This window comes from Mauremys mutica, chromosome 4 (genome assembly GCF_020497125.1).
Source record: "Mauremys mutica isolate MM-2020 ecotype Southern chromosome 4, ASM2049712v1, whole genome shotgun sequence".
NCBI lineage: Eukaryota > Metazoa > Chordata > Testudines > Geoemydidae > Mauremys > Mauremys mutica.
The window spans coordinates 159093637-159109173 of NC_059075.1; the positions used below are offsets into that span (position 1 = coordinate 159093637).

The following is a 15537-nucleotide window of genomic DNA, read 5'->3' on the forward strand; positions in this document are numbered from 1 at the left end:
AGCTCTGCCGGTGCCCCTCACTCCCGACCCGCAGCCCCTGCCAGCCCAGCCCTGCCCCCCCCAGCTCTGCCGGTGCCCCTCACTCCCGACCCGCAGCCCCTGCCAGCCCAGCCCTGCCCCCCCAGCTCTGCCAGTGCCCCTCACTCCCGACCCGCAGCCCCTGCCAGCCCAGCCCTGCCCCCCCCCAGCTCTGCCGGTGCCCCTCACTCCCGACCCGCAGCCTCTGCTAGCCCTGCCCCCCCCAGCTCTGCCGGTGCCCCTCACTCCCGACCCGCAGCCCCTGCTAGCCCAGCCCTGCCCCCCCCAGCTCTGCCAGTGCCCCTCACTCCCGACCCGCAGCCCCTGCCAGCCCAGCCCTGGTCCCCCCGCTCTGCCGGTGCCCCTCACTCCTGACCCGCAGCCCCTGCAAGCCCAGCCCTGCCACCCCCAGCTCTGCCGGTGCCCCTCACTCCCGACCCGCAGCCCCTGCAAGCCCAGCCCTGCTCCCCCAGCTCTGCCGGTGCCCCTCACTCCCGACCCGCAGCCCCTGCCAACCCAGCCCACAACCCCAGCTCTGCCGGTGCCCCTCACTCCCGACCCGCAGCCCCTGCCAGCCCCCCCCGGCCCCCCCCAGCTCTGCCGGTGCCCCTCACGCCCCACCCGCAGCCCCTGCCAGCCCAGCCCTGCCTCCCCCAGCTCTGCCGGTGCCCCTCACTCATGACCCGCAGCCCCTGCCAGCCCAGCCCTGCCTCCCCCAGCTCTGCCGGTGCCCCTCACTCCCGACCCACAGCCCCTGCCAGCCCCGCCCAGCCCCCCCCAGCTCTGCCGGTGCCCCTCACTCCCGACCCGCAGCCCCTGCCAGCCCAGCCCTGCCCCCCCCAGCTCTGCCGGTGCCCCTCACTCCCGACCCGCAGCCCCCGATACCTGCAGGACGGAGCCCCCCCGGAAGGACAGCCCTGGGGGGTACTGGATCGTCAGCACTGGCCCATAAGCCATTTCGCCCGCGTTCTCCAGCTGCACCGTCAGGTTGAGCGGGAAATGGAGTCTCAGTCTGAGACCTGGGGACCTGGAAAGCACAAACTGCGTCCAGCCCGGCCTGGTCCAGTGAGGGGCGCAGTGGGGGGCGCAGTGGGGGGCAGGGCGCTGGCAGGGGGGTCACTCACCCCGAGAAGTTGAAGGAGACGCGCAGGTCGGCCACGCACACCTCGTCCGGCCCACAGCTTTTCTCAAAGGGAACCTGCAAGGCCAAGAGGTCCCAGAGGAGCCGGACGGGACCCAGGCGTCCGGGTCACTCACCCTGGAGCTCCAGCCACTGGGACTGGGACCCAGGCGTCCGGGTCACTCACCCTGGGGGCTCCACCCGCTGGGACTGGGACCCAGGCGTCTGGGTCAGTGCCCAGGGAGTGGGAGGGGAAGGGACCCAGGCGTCCAGGCAGCATGATGAGGGAAGGGAAGGGACCCAGGCGTCCGGGCGGCAGGCTGGGGGAGGGGGGTACCTGTATGTGGGTGGTGGTGTTGGTGTTGGGGAGCAGCAGGGGGGTCAGACCCTGTGTGCCCGGGATCGGCTCCCCTTGGACCGAGAAATTCACCTGCAGCTCCACCGGCGTCAGGAAATCCTCCAGGCAGGGCTGGGGGGAGGGGTAAGTGCTGTGAGCTTCCCCCCAGCAGTGCCCCAGCCAGGGACTCCCCGCCCGGCGCTGCGAGCTTCCCCACAGCAGTGCCCCAGCCAGGGACTACCCCACATAGTGCTGCGAGCTTCCCCACAGCAGTGTCCCCAGCCAGAGACTCCCCGCCTGGTGCTGCGAGCTTCCCCCCAGCAGTGCCCCCAGCCAGGGACTCCCCGCCTGGCGCTGCGAGCTTCCCCCCAGCAGTGCCCCCAGCCAGGGACTCCCCGCCCGGTGCTGCGAGCTTCCCACCCAGCAGTGCCCTGGGGGCTGGGAGCGGGGTCCTACCAGGACGTGCAGGGCTTTGGTGGTGCAGGCTGGCCCGGAGCCGACCCGCATGGTCTCCACAAGCCGCGAGGTCCCGTCGTGCAGCGCCAGGCGCGGGTTTGATTTCCCAGCATCCACCTGGAGCAGGAAGGAGACGCGGGCGCGGAGGGCAGCTGCGGAGAGTGAGGGAACGAAATGAACAGGTGGAGACGGGACGAGGGACCGGCCGAGGGAACGCGCCAGAGGGCGCAGGGGATGAGTGGGGGGGTCTCACCTGGCCCCCCCAGGCTGATCTGGCTGAGGTTGAAGCACAGGGTCAGGGCGACCTGCCCGGCCCCCCCACTCGCCCCCCCTGTGCATCCGGCATCGTCCAGGGGGATCTGGGTCGGATCCGGCGCCAGGGAGCAGGAGACGCCGATCACCGGACGGGACCTGCCGGGAGACGCGCGGACAGTGAGAGAGCGGGACAGACGGACGCGCCCCCCAGCAGCAGCCCCAATCCCCCCCCATTTCCCCAGCGCTGCGAGCTTCCCTGCAGCAGTGCCCTCCGCTGCCCTCTGCCCTACCTGAGCAGCACGGCCCGGCCCAGGGCCCCAACGGCCACGTCCGTGAGTCCGTCCCCGCTGAGATCCAGCCGCCCCTGGACGGACTGACCGAAAAACCGGAGGGTGGAAGAAAGAGACCGGGCAGAGATACGCTGGGGGGAGGGGGGAGAGAGAGATGGGACCGTGCCCCTCACTCCCGACCCGCAGCCCCCTGATAACCCAGCCCTGCCCCCCGCAGCTCTGCTGGTGCCCCTCACTCCCGACCCGCAGCCCCCTGATAACCCAGCCCTGCCCCGCAGCCCTGCCGGTGCCCCTCACTCCCGACCCACAGCCCCCTGATAACCCAGCCCTGCCCCCCCAGCCCTGCCGGTGCCCCTCACTCCCGACCCGCAGCCCCCTGATAACCCAGCCCTGCCCCCTCCAGCCCTGCCGGTGCCCCTCACTCCCGACCCGCAGCCCCTGCCAGCCCAGCGCTGACCCCCCAGCCCTGCCGGTGCCCCTCACTCCCGACCCGCAGCCCCCTGATAACCCAGCCCTGCCCCCCCAGGCCTGCCAGTGCCCCTCACTCCTGACCCGCAGCCCCTGCTAGCCCAGCCCTGCCCCCCCAGCTCTGCCGGTGCCCCTCACTCCCGACCCGCAGCCCCTGCTAGCCCAGCCCAGCCCCCCCCAGTCCTGCCAGTGCCCCTCACTCCCGACCCGCAGCCCCCAGGGGTCTCACCTGGCTGTGGGGGTCTCTCAGGGCCAGTCTCCCCGGCTGCCCCAGGAAGATGTAAAGGGCCCCCCGGCCCTTGTCCTCCATGGGGGCCCCGATGGCCACGTCTCCTGCTCCGTCCCCGTTCACGTCCCCCAGGGGCCCCAGCGCTGCCCCGAACCGGCCCAGCCCGTTCCCCGGGGACCCCCACAGCGTCTGGGTGCAGCTCAGGGAGCCCTAGGGCAGAGAGAGGCCAGATCAGAGCCCAGCCCCCCGTCTCCCCCCACAGCCCGGTCCCCCCGCCCCACCCCCAGCCCCGTCCCCCCCCAGCCCGGTCCCCCTGCCCCACCCCCAGACCCCCATCTCCCCCCAGCCCCCCAGCCTGGTCCCCCCTCCTCTCTACCCATCCCCCTCCCAATCCCTCTGCTCGCCCCCAGCCGCACCCCATGGCCCCGGGCTCACCCCGCCCCGCAGGGCGCAGACCCGGACCAGGCCGCCCCGGCTGCGGTTCTGGTGGCCGGGGGCCCCGATCAGAACCAGGTCTGTGTCGCCGTCGCCGTCCAGGTCCAGGGTGCAGAGCTCGGCCCCGAAGGAGGAGCCCACCTGGGGGAGAGACAGACGGACGGACGGACGCCGGGTGCTGAGGGGCTGGACAGACGGGGGGGAGGAGATGAGGGGCTGGGGGCAGGGCCGGAGGGAGGGATGGGGGTGGGAGGCTCCGGGGGCCTGGACAGAGGGGTCGGGGAAGGGGCTATGGATGGGCAGAGGGGTGAGGAGAGGGACAGACTGAAGGACGGGGAGGGGGAGGGGGGACGGACAGACAGGGCAGCGGGGAGCAGCCGGATGCGGGGGGGGCACAGACAGACGGGTGGGGGTACAAGTGGACAGACGGACGGGGCAGCGGGGGGACAGACGGGGGGGACAGACGGACCGGGCAGCGGGGGGACAGACGGGAGGGGGGGACAGATGGGGGGGACAGACGGACAGGGCAGCGGGGGGACAGACGGGTGGGGGGGACAGATGGGGGGGACAGACGGACAGGGCAGCGGGGGGACAGACGGACGGGGCAGCGGGGGGACAGACGGGGGGGGACAGAAGGGGGGGACAGACGGACAGGGCAGCGGGGGGACAGACGGGTGGGGGGGACAGATGGGGGGGACAGACGGACGGGGCAGCGGGGGGACAGACGGACGGGGCAGCGGGGGGACAGACGGGGGGACAGACGGGTGGGGGGACAGACGGACGGGGCCGGGGGACGCGATTCTCACCTGCTCCCCCAGGACACTGTCTCCGACCCGCCCCCCGCGGCGCTGGAAGACTCCGACGCGCCCGACGTGCCCAAACCGGGGGGCTCCGGCCACGTACAGGACGCGGCCCCCCCGGCGGGCCAGGGCCAGGGCATAGCCTGCGGGGGGAGGGCGTTAGCATGGGGGGCTGGGGGGAGGGGGCAGGTGGGGGAGGGGTATGGGGGGAGACGGGGGGTCACTCACCCAGGTACGAGTCCTTGGCCTCCTGCCCCAGTGAGGACTCGTTGATGAAGGCCGCGAGGGGGGGGTCTCCCGACCACTCCTCCAGCCCCCCCGCCCAGTCGTAGGCCCCCACCGCCCCCACCACAACGGCCTCCTAGGGGCAGAAGAAGAGAGACAGAGAGAGGGCAGTGAGGGACCCAGGCGTCCTAGCCCATCCCCCACCCTGCTGCCAGTAACCCACCAATTCACCCCCCTCAGGCCAGCGTTAACGAGCGACCGCCGAGCACCAGGAGCCCACATGACCATGAATGAGGTGAAGCCTTCGGCGTAGGAATAAGCTAAAATAACGATTAATGAGGGGAAATATTCAGGCTATTAATGAGCCAAAATAATTATTCATTACTGACCACTTCATTACTGGCTTTCACCCGCAGCCGGTTTGCAGATGACACTAAACTGGGAGGAGTGGTTGATACGCTGGAGGGTAGGGATGGGGTCCAGAGGGACCTAGACAAATTAGAGGATTGGGCCAAAAGAAACCTGATGAGGTTCAACAAGGACAAGTGCAGAGTCCTGCACTTAGGACGGAAGAATCCCATGCACTGCTACAGACTAGGGACCGAATGGCTGGGCAGCAGTTCTGCAGAAAAGGACCTAGGGGTTACGGTGGACGAGAAGCTGGATAGGAGTCAGCAGTGGGCCCTTGTTGCCAAGAAGGCTAACGGCATTTTGGGCTGTATAAGTAGGGGCATTGCCAGCAGATCGAGGGACGTGATCATTCCCCTCTATTCAGCACTGGTGAGGCCTCATCTGGAGACTGTGTCCAGTTTTGGGCCCCACACTACAAGGAGGATGTGGATAAACTGGAGAGAGTCCAGCAGAAGCAACAAAAATGATTAGGGGGCTGGAGCACCTGGGGGGGGGGCGTGGAATCTCCTTCCTCAGAGGTTTTTAAGGTCAGGCTTGACAAAGCCCTGGCTGGGATGATTTAGTTGGGGTTGGCCCTGCTTTGAGCAGGGGGTTGGACTAGATACCTCCTGAGGACCCTTCCAGCCCTGAGAGTCTGTGATTCTGTGACTATTACCTAACCCCCACCCGGCCCCCCGACACCTGGGCCATCACCGCAGACTCATGAGCAGAGCTCCAGGGTGCAGACGACTCTGCAAACCGCGCCGAGGGGTGCTGGGAAGGAGGAGAAACGCCGAGCCGTGAGCAAAGCCGGGCGCCCAGGAGACGCGGCGGATCGGAACCAGAGGCTCTCGCGTTGGCGCTGACGGGTGCTCGGCAGGGGGTTGTCGGAGACCCTCTAGGAAAAGGGGGGTCAGATTCGCAGGGCAAAACCGATTTGCTGTAGGGGGTTGGGCAGGCGACGCCGATTTCTGGCACTGGAGGGGAAGTCGATGGCACAAGAACACGGGGTGGAAAAAGCTCGTGGCAGGACGAGGTGGTTCCCTCGGGTGGATCTAAAGGACGAGTCGTCCAAGAGAGATGAGCAGAGGATGGTGCAGAACGGGCGACTGGGTGTGCAAACCACCAGTGATGGAGATGGAGGAGGAGGAGGAAATGTAGATTCATCGCCACGAGCGAACGGGAATGGAGAGCGCCCCTGCACCAGGAAACGTCTCACTGAGCTGTTCCTATCCACAGTGACAGCCTGAGACACTCGGGCATCTGCTCTCCGGCCTGGTGGCGACGTTCTCCAGATGGTCCAACGGCTGGACGCTCCGTGACAGGGAACGGAACGAGGTGGCGATCGGCCGCCCCAATGCAAGCGGAGCCGAGGGGTGAGGTCGGCAGGGACGTGTCCAGCGGAGGCCGGAGAGACACACGGGCCCTCGCAATGATCACGGACGGAGCGTGAGGCCGAAGACTCGGCACATGGACCGGACATTGGGGGACCCTAGAGAGAGCGACTGGCACGACAGGGCGTCTGGCCGCGAGCTCTGGGGAATAAAAGCTATAAAGGAAGTCGGCCCAGCCCAGGTTAGCGGGACCGTCTCCCCAGGCAGGAGAAACCCGGCTCTGCTCCTCACACCGGTGCCGGGACCTTCGTCTCCCATCACCGGCCCCGCGAGCCGGGCGGGTAGCGACGGGGTTAGTGTTAACCCTGACCTGCTCCTGTGGGTGAGGCCAGCCCTAGCACGGACGGTGCTGGAGTGAGGAGGAACCACAATCCGTTACTAGCCTTAGAAACAGGAGGGTGAACAGACTAATTCATGGTAATGACACACCGCGAGAATCGCCCTGTTCACAGCCGGGTGGCTGGCGCCCCCTTGTGGTGGGACCGTGTGTTACGCATGGTCCGACTACAGCCCCCGGGGGGGGCTCTCTGCCCCTCCCCCCCAGCTGGAGCTCGAGCCCATGGGCCGGGCCGGCCCCCAGGGTGCACGGGGTGGGGGGGGGGTTCTACCCACCGGGGTGAGCAGGGCGCTGAATCCGCCTTGCGACAGCTCCCGCTGGAACGAGCTGGCGTTGGAAACCTGGGCCGTCCCTGAGGCAGGAAAAGAGGGGGTGAGACCCAGGCGGGGCATGGGACCCAGGCATCCGGGTAGGGGCGCTCCCCCCACCCAGCACTCCCAGACACCGGGACAGGGAATGAGACCCAGGCGTCTGGGTAGGGGCACTCCCCCCACCCAGCACGCCCAGACACCGGAACAGGGAATGGGACCCAGGCATCCGGGTAGGGGCGCTCCCCCCGCCCCAGCACTCCCAGACACCGGGACGGAGAATGGAACCCAGGCGTCCGGGTAGGGGCACTCCCCGCCCCCAGCACTCCCAGATACCAGGACGGGGAATGGGACCCAGGCGTCTGGGTAGGGGCACTCCCCGCCCCCAGCACTCCCAGATACCAGGACGGGGAATGGGACCCAGGCGTCCAGGTAGGGGCGCCCCCCAGCCCAGCACTCCCAGACACCGGGACAGGGAATGGGACCCAGGCATCCGGGTAGGAGCACTCCCCCCGCCTCAGCACTCCCAGACACCGGGACGGGGAATGGGACCCAGGCGTCTGGGCTGGAGGAGGATCCGTGGTCCCCGCACCTTCGATAGCAAAGATCTTCTCGCGAAGCTGCTCCTGGATGGTGCTGAGGGCGGAGAAGCTCCCGACCTGTAAGACGTTCTCAGCCCGCGAGGCGATGGTGAGCAGCTCCTGGTGTGCCTCGGCCGTGGAGAACGCCTGGCCCACCTGGAACCGGGGGAGGGGGTGAGAGACCTCCAGGAATGGGCTCCAGACCCCCGGAAACCCACAGGCTCTTCACACTAACATGGAAACCCCCAGGGTCCTCCAGAGCCCCCCACCATGCTCCAGAACCAACTGGAACCTCCTAGGACCCACAGACCCACACCCAGAACCTCCCCAGCCTCCTCCAGAACCTCCCACAAATCCCTAGAACCCCTCAGATACCAACATGTCCTTCCAGATCCATTTCATCCCCCCTCCCTGAACCGCCTCATCCACCAGAACAACCCTCCAGAAGACTTCCAGACCACCACCACCAGCCCCCGCGCCAAGCTCTGCCTCGGCCTATTCAAACCCCAATCCAGAATCCCAGACATCCCTCCCGGGACTCTTCGGGAATCTCCCGAGAGCCTCATTTCTGGTCCAGAACCTTTAGGGAACCTGCAGCGCCACGGAGCAGATTCCAGATCCTCCTGGAACCCCAAACCTTCGAGGAGCCCCCAGACCCTATAACGCTGGGGGAACCCCGAGGGCAGGGCAGGGACTCCCCAGCCCCCGGCCGGCTCCCCCCGCCGTACCCCGATGGCGTAGCGGACCAGCCCCGCGTTGTTGGCCGCCCCGATGGCCTTGTGGAAGATTGCGCTGTCCTCAGTGGACTGCCCGTCGGTCAGGACGATCAGCAGCTTCTTGGCGTGGGGCCGGGCGCCGTTCTTGGGGGCGAAGGTTTGTTCTCTGCGGGGGGAGCGGGCAGGGTCAGCGCGGGGGGGTCCAGGGGGCCAGCTGCCCCCCTCCCGCCCCCGTGGGGTACTCACACCGCGAAGAGGATGGCCGAGGGGGTGCGGGTGTTGCCCTTCAGATGGGAGAAGACCATCAGGTCCTGCTCCACGGCCTCCAGGCCCTTGGCGGCGTAGTCGGCAAAGGTGAAAACGTGGTTGATGTCGGAGGAGAACTGGACCACGGCGATCTGGGGGGGGAGGGGCGGGGGCGTGAAGCCCCCGGGGCAGGGGGGAATGAAAGGAGTCGGGGGGTGAGATTGTTTAAAAGAGCAGATTGTCACGGGCTGCCCTGCCCCCACATGGGCACAGACGGACGGACACACCATGCAGGCACGGATGGACACGCAGCAGGGACAGATGGACCGACACACTGTACAGGGGCGGCCGGACAGACAGACACGCAGCAGGGACAGACAGACGGACACACCGCGCAGGGACAGCCGGACACACAGCACAGACAGCCGGACAGACACACAGTGCAGGGACAGCCAGGTGGACAGACGGACACACAGCAGGGACAGCCGGACAGATGGACACACCACGCAGGGACAGCCGGACAGACGGACAGACACACCATGCAGGGACAGCCGGACGGACACACCGTGCAGGGACATCCGGACGGACAGACGGACGGACACACCGTGCAGGGACATCCGGACGGACAGACGGACGGACACACAGCAGGGACAGCCGGATGGACGGACACACAGCAGGGACAGCCGGACGGACACACCGTGCAGGGACATCCGAATGGACAGACGGACGGTCACACCGCGCAGGGACAGCCGGATGGACGGACACACCATGCAGGAACAGTCGGCCGGCTGGCCGGACACACTGTGCAGGGACAGCCGGACACACAGCAGGGACAGCCGGACGGACGGACACACCGCGCAGGGACAGCCGGACACACAGCAGGGACAGCCGGACGGACGGACACACCGCGCAGGGACAGCCAGATGCACAGCAGGGACAGACGGACGGTCACACTGCGCAGGGACAGCCGGACGGCCGGACGGGCCCCCACCTGGACGCGGGGCCTCGCCAGGGCGCGCAGCAGCTCCCCGATGAATCGCTTCATGAGCGTGAAGTCGTCGGGCTGGATGCTGTGCGAGTCGTCGTATAAAATAGCCACGTCCACCCCCGAAATGCACTCTGGGGGGGGAGAGAGATCAGCCCCCCCGGCCAGCATCACCCCCACACAGACCCGCCGCCCCCCACCCATCTCCCCCGACATAGATCCACCCCCCTGCCCAGCACCCCCCCAGACTCGCCCCCCCCAGCCAGCATCACCCCCCGCCCAGCAACCCCCCCACAGATCCCCCCCCAGCCAACATCACCCCCCTCAGTTCTCCAACTCACCCAGCTCAGCCCCCCCCACCCCACCCCACTCCAGCTGCGCCCCCAGCCCTGCCCCCACCTTGGCTGGCCGGGTGCAGGACCTGGGGGGGGCGCTCCCAGCCCCCCCACACGTAGCAGAGCCCCTGCAGATACACGTTCTCCTCACACCGCTGCTGGAGCCGGGGGCCGCAGGCCTGGGGGGGAAAGGGGGTCACCGGGGGGCTCCCCCACTCCTGTACCCCTCCCCCCACAGCTCCCTCCCCCTGTCCCCCACAGCACCCCTCCCCCCACAGCTCCCTCCCCCTGCACCCCCACAGCACCCCTCCCCCCACAGCTCCCTCCCCCTGCACCCCCACAGCACCCCGCCCCCCCACAGCTCCCTGCCCCTGTCCCCCACAGCAACCCTCCCCCCACAGCTCCCTCCCCCTGCTCCCCCACAGCACCCCTCCCCCCACAGCTCCCTCCCCCTGCACCCCCACAGCACCCCGTCTCCTGATCCCACCTGCACCCCTCCCCCACCTCCCTTGGCCCCGCCCCCATCTCTCTTTGGCCCTCCCCTGGGCCCCCCATGGCAGATGCACCCCCCCCGGGCCCGCCCTGCCCTGTGTCGGGGTCCGGGGGTGACACACAACAACTCGGGAGCCGGAGATCTCGTCGGAGGCGAGCGCCAGCCCCAGGGAGACCGGGGGGTGTCTGGGGGGGGACAGAGAGAGCGTGAGAGAGAGATCCCCCCCCCCGCCGCCCCCCAGGCATCCCCAATAGCCCCCGCAGCCCCCTGCCCCTCCCCCACCCCTCCCGAGCCATGTGGGGGGCAGAGACCCCACCGGGCGCCCCTCACTTACCGGGCAGGGGGACGGGCTGGCAGGCCCCCGCATGGTAGGAGCAGCGATACAGGGCCCCCGTCCCGTTCCCCGCCAGGGGGGCGCTGACCACCAGCCTGGGGAGAGAGGGGTACAGACAGGACTGGGGGGGTACTCTGGCCCCACCCCCTCCTAGAGCCGGGAGAGAACCCAGGAGTCCTGGCTCCCAGCGACCCCTGCTCTCACCCACCAGCCCCCACTCCCCTCCCAGAGCTGGGGAGAGAACCCAGGAGTCCTGGCTCCCAGCCCCCCCTGCTCTAACCACCAGCCCCCACTCCCCTCCCAGAGCTGGGGAGAGAACCCAGGAGTCCTGGCTCCCAGCCCCCCCTGCTCTAACCACCAGCCCCCACTCCGCTCCCAGAGCTGGGGAGAGAACCCAGGAGTCCTGGCTCTCAGCCCGCCCCCCCGCTCTAACCACTAGCCCCCACTCCCCTCCCAGAGCCAGGAGAGAACCCAGGAGTCCTGGCCGCCAGCCCCCCCTGTTCTTACCCACCAGCCCCCACTCTCCTCCCAGAGCCAGGAGAGAACCCAGGAGTCCTGGCCCCCAGCCCCCCCTGCTCTAACCCACCAGCCCCCACTCCCCTCCCAGAGCCGGAGAGAGAACCCAGGAGTCCTGGCTCCCAGCCCCCCTGCTCTAACCACTAGCCCCCGCTCCCCCAGGCCAGGGTCTCACCAGGACGAGTCGTTCGAGCGCATCTGGACGACCCGGTAACCGAACTGCGCGTCGGCGTCGCCCTCGAAGACGGTGGCGTTGTGGGTCTCGATGCTGAAGGCCTGGGAGGGGGCCGGCCCTGGGGGTTGGGGGTGCAGAGTGGCAGGGCACTGCTGGGGGAAGCTCGCAGCGCTGGGGCACTGCGGGCGGTGGGGGGGGACGGACAGGAGAGATGTGGGGGGAGGGAGGGATGGAGCTGGGGGGGGTCGCTGGATCCCTTCCCCAGAGCTCACCCCCCCCCCCCACCGAGCTGCCAGGCTGCGGGGGGGGGGCGGGATTTATACAGAAAACCCGGAAAACACCAGGGAAAAAAACCCCCCGAGTGTCACAGCGAGAAACGGGAACAAAAACAGGAAACAGGGACCAGGGGTGAGAGCAACCGCTCAGGGCCTGCCCCCCCGCCAGCTCTGCCGGTGCCCCTCACTCCCGACCTGCAGCCCCTGCCAGCCCAGCCCTGCCCCCCCCAGCTCTGCCGGTGCCCCTCACTCCCGACCCGCAGCCCCTGCCAGCCCAGCCCTGCCCCCCCCAGCTCTGCTGGTGCCCCTCACTCCCGACCCGCAGCCCCTGCCAGCTCCGCCGGTGCCCCTCACTCCCGACCCGCAGCCCCTGCCAGCTCCGCCGGTGCCCCTCACTCCCGACCCGCAGCCCCTGCCAGCTCCGCCGGTGCCCCTCACTCCCGACCCGCAGCCCCTGCCAGCTCCGCCGGTGCCCCTCACTCCCGACCCGCAGCCCCTGCCAGCCCAGCCCTGGTCCCCCAGCTCCGCCGGTGCCCCTCACTCCCGACCCGCAGCCCCTGCCAGCCCAGCCCTGCCCCCCCGCCAGCTCTGCCGGTGCCCCTCACTCCCGACCCGCAGCACCTGCCAGCCCAGCCCTGCCGGTGCCCCTCACTCCCGACCCGCAGCCCCTGCTAGCCCAGCTCTGCTGGTGCCCCTCACTCCCGACCCGCAGCCCCTGCCACCCCAGCCCTGCCCCCCCAGCTCCGCCGGTGCCCCTCACTCCCGACCCGCAGCCCCTGCCAGCCCAGCCCTGCCCCCCCAGCTCTGCCGGTGCCCCTCACTCCCGACCCGCAGCCCCTGCCCCCCCAGCTCTGCCGGTGCCCCTCACTCCCGACCCGCAGCCCCTGCCAGCTCCGCCGGTGCCCCGCACTCCCGACCCGCAGCCCCTGCCAGCTCCGCTGGTGCCCCTCACTCCCGACCCGCAGCCCCTGCCAGCCCAGCCCTGGTCCCCCAGCTCCGCCGGTGCCCCTCACTCCCGACCCGCAGCCCCTTCCAGCGCAGCCCTGCCCCCCCCAGCTCCGCCGGTGCCCCTCACTCCCGACCCGCAGCCCCTGCCAGCCCAGCCCTGGGCTCCGCCCCCCAGCTCTGCCGGTGCCCCTCACTCCCGACCCGCAGCCCCTGCCAGCCCAGCCCTGCCCCCCCCAGCTCCGCCGGTGCCCCTCACTCCCGACCCGCAGCCCCTGCCAGCCCAGCCCTGGGCTCCCCCCCCAGCTCTGCTGGTGCCCCTCACTCCCGACCCGCAGCCCCTGCCAGCTCTGCCGGTGCCCCTCACTCCCGACCCGCAGCCCCTGCCAGCCCAGCCCTGCCCCCCAGCTCTGCCGGTGCCCCTCACTCCCGACCCGCAGCCCCTGCCAGTGCACCCCGGGTACCTGGCAGGAGGTTCAGCGTGAGCAGAGCTACAAGCAGCAGTCGCAGTTCGGGGTCCGGCGCCATCACTTCTCTGGGTCCCGCGTGGGGGTGGGTCACGTACTGTTCACTCATTTCCTTCCCCTCTTTCACCGCCTCCTTCTCCGCCATGGGGCCATGGCTCACTGGGGCAGCCCAGGGGACATCCCCAGCGTTCAGTGTGGACTGGGCCTCTAGGGGGCGCTGCAGGGGTTGCCGTGGGGCAGGGAGCTCATCATGGGGCACTGAGAGGGTGTCCTGCCGCAGGGAGCGGGCTCTCAGCAGGGGGCGCTGTGGGGTGGGGGTGCCGTGGGGCAGGGCAGGGGCTCAGCAGGGGGCGCTGTGGGGTGGGGGTGCCGTGGGGCAGGGCAGGGGCTCAGCAGGGGGCGCTGTGGGGTGGGGGTGCCGTGGGGCAGGGCAGGGGCTCAGCAGGGGGTGCTGTGGGGCAGGGCAGGGGCTCAGCAGGGGGGCGCTGTGGGGCGAGGGTGCTGTGGGGCAGGGCAGGGGCTCAGCAGGGGGTGCTGTGGGGTGGGGGTGCCGTGGGGCAGGGCAGGGGCTCAGCAGGGGGTGCCGTGGGGCCGGGCCGGGGCTCAGCCGGGGGTGCTGTGGGGTGGGGGTGCCGTGGGGCAGGGCAGGGGCTCAGCAGGGGGTGCGGTGGGGCAGGGCAGGGGCTCAGCAGGGGGTGCTGTGGGGTGGGGGTGCCGTGGGGCAGGGCAGGGGCTCAGCAGGGGGTGCCGTGGGGCAGGGCAGGGGCTCAGCAGGAGGTGCTGTGGGTGGGGGTGCCGTGGGGCAGGGCAGGGGCTCAGCAGGGGGTGCTGTGGGGCGGGGGTGCGGTGGGGCAGGGCAGGGGCTCAGCAGGGGGTGCTGTGGGGCGGGGGTGCCGTGGGGCAGGGCAGGGGCTCAGCAGGGGGTGCTGTGGGGCGGGGGTGCCGTGGGGCAGGGCAGGGGCTCAGCAGGGGGTGCTGTGGGGCGGGGGTGCCGTGGGGCAGGGCAGGGGCTCAGCAGGGGGTGCTGTGGGTGGGGGTGCCGTGGGGCAGGGCAGGGGCTCAGCAGGGGGTGCCGTGGGGCAGGGCAGGGGCTCAGCAGGGGGTGCCGTGGGGCAGGGCAGGGGCTCAGCAGGGGGTGCTGTGGGTGGGGGTGCCGTGGGGCAGGGCAGGGGCTCAGCAGGGGGTGCCGTGGGGCGGGGGTGCTGTGGGGCGGAGGAGGCCCTGGTGTCACTGTGGGGCTGGCTGGGGGTTGTTTATCTCCCGGCTGCAGGGCGGATGTGGTCTGGCCTGAGCTCCCAGCCCTGGGCTGTTTGGCTGGAGTCACTTCCCCCCAGTGCCCCCCCACCGGCGCCACCGTTAACCCTTCGTGTCCCCCCCACCTCCCAAACCCCGAACCCCGAACCCCTCTCCTCCCCTCTCTCTGAGTCACCACCACACACACACACTCATAGGGCACTGCTGGGAGGAAGTTCACAGCTCTGCGACCTTCTGCTGGAGTGGGTGAGAGCGGGAGCTGGGAGCCAGGACTCCTGGGTTCTCTCCCAGCTCTGGGAGGGGAGTGGGGGCTGGTGGTTAGAGCGGGGGGGGGCGGGCTGGGAGCCAGGACTCCTGGGTTCTCTCCCTGGTTCTGGGAGGGGAGTGGGGTCTGGTGGTTAGAGCAGGGGGGAGCTGGGAGCCAGGACTCCTGGGTTCTCCCCAGCTCTGGGAGGGGAGTGGGGGCTGGTGGTTAGAGCGGGGCGGGGGGGGGGGCTGGGAGCCAGAACATAAGAACGGCCGGACTGGGTCAGCCCAAAGGTCCATCCAGCCCAGTGTCCTGTCTGCCGACTGCGGCCAGTGCCAGGGGCCCCAGAGGGAGTGAACAGAGCAGGGAATCATCCAGTGATCCAACCTCTGCGCCCATTGCCAGCTTCTGGCAAACAGAGGCCAGAGACACCATCCCTGCCCAGCCCGGCCAATAGCTATCGATGGACCCATCCTCCATGAACTTATCTAGCTCCCTGTTAAGGTCTTGGCCTTCACAACACCCTCCGGCCAGGAGTTCCACAGGTTAACCGTGCGCTGTGTGCAGAAACACTTCAGTTTGTTTCAAACCTGCTGCCTGTTATATTTCATTGGGTGGCCCCCAGTTCTTGTGCTATGAGAAGGGGGGTCCCGGACTCAAAGGCCTCGTGCCCCTCGGCTCCGTGGGGCCCCCGGGAGTGACCCTGCTTTGGGGTGACAGCCCTCCCCGAAGGCCGCACGCTCTCGCACCGGGGTTAGGCCTCCTGGGAGCTCACCTCTGAGCTTTCCCTGCGCTCCTGGCTCTGCCGGGGGCCCCTCAGGGAGTCCCCTCGCTCCGGCCCCCCAGGGCGCACACACCCAGGGGGAGCGATGCCCCCAATCTCCGGCCTGCAGAGACTCTCAGCCA

At 69.8% G+C, this 15537-nt stretch overlaps 1 protein-coding gene across 1 annotated transcript in view; it reads right to left on the reverse strand.

Moving 5' to 3' along the window:
- The window catches only part of LOC123369192 (integrin alpha-X-like), a 21742-nt gene extending 8259 nt beyond the window's left edge, over window positions 1–13483 (reverse strand). Inside the window, exons 1-20 of the mRNA XM_045014551.1 lie at window positions 13128–13483; window positions 11444–11561; window positions 10749–10847; window positions 10540–10603; window positions 9990–10104; window positions 9597–9724; window positions 8606–8757; window positions 8372–8525; window positions 7655–7799; window positions 7030–7106; window positions 4637–4769; window positions 4415–4551; window positions 3609–3749; window positions 3174–3383; window positions 2477–2607; window positions 2185–2342; window positions 1932–2083; window positions 1476–1607; window positions 1143–1216; window positions 904–1045 (exon numbers count right to left, since the gene is read on the reverse strand). Coding sequence (XP_044870486.1) covers window positions 904–1045; window positions 1143–1216; window positions 1476–1607; window positions 1932–2083; window positions 2185–2342; window positions 2477–2607; window positions 3174–3383; window positions 3609–3749; window positions 4415–4551; window positions 4637–4769; window positions 7030–7106; window positions 7655–7799; window positions 8372–8525; window positions 8606–8757; window positions 9597–9724; window positions 9990–10104; window positions 10540–10603; window positions 10749–10847; window positions 11444–11561; window positions 13128–13275 — 2610 coding nt within the window. The 5' untranslated portion in view covers window positions 13276–13483. The remainder of the gene's footprint in view (window positions 1–903; window positions 1046–1142; window positions 1217–1475; window positions 1608–1931; window positions 2084–2184; window positions 2343–2476; window positions 2608–3173; window positions 3384–3608; window positions 3750–4414; window positions 4552–4636; window positions 4770–7029; window positions 7107–7654; window positions 7800–8371; window positions 8526–8605; window positions 8758–9596; window positions 9725–9989; window positions 10105–10539; window positions 10604–10748; window positions 10848–11443; window positions 11562–13127) is intronic.
- Between the last annotated feature and the right edge of the window lie 2054 nt (window positions 13484–15537).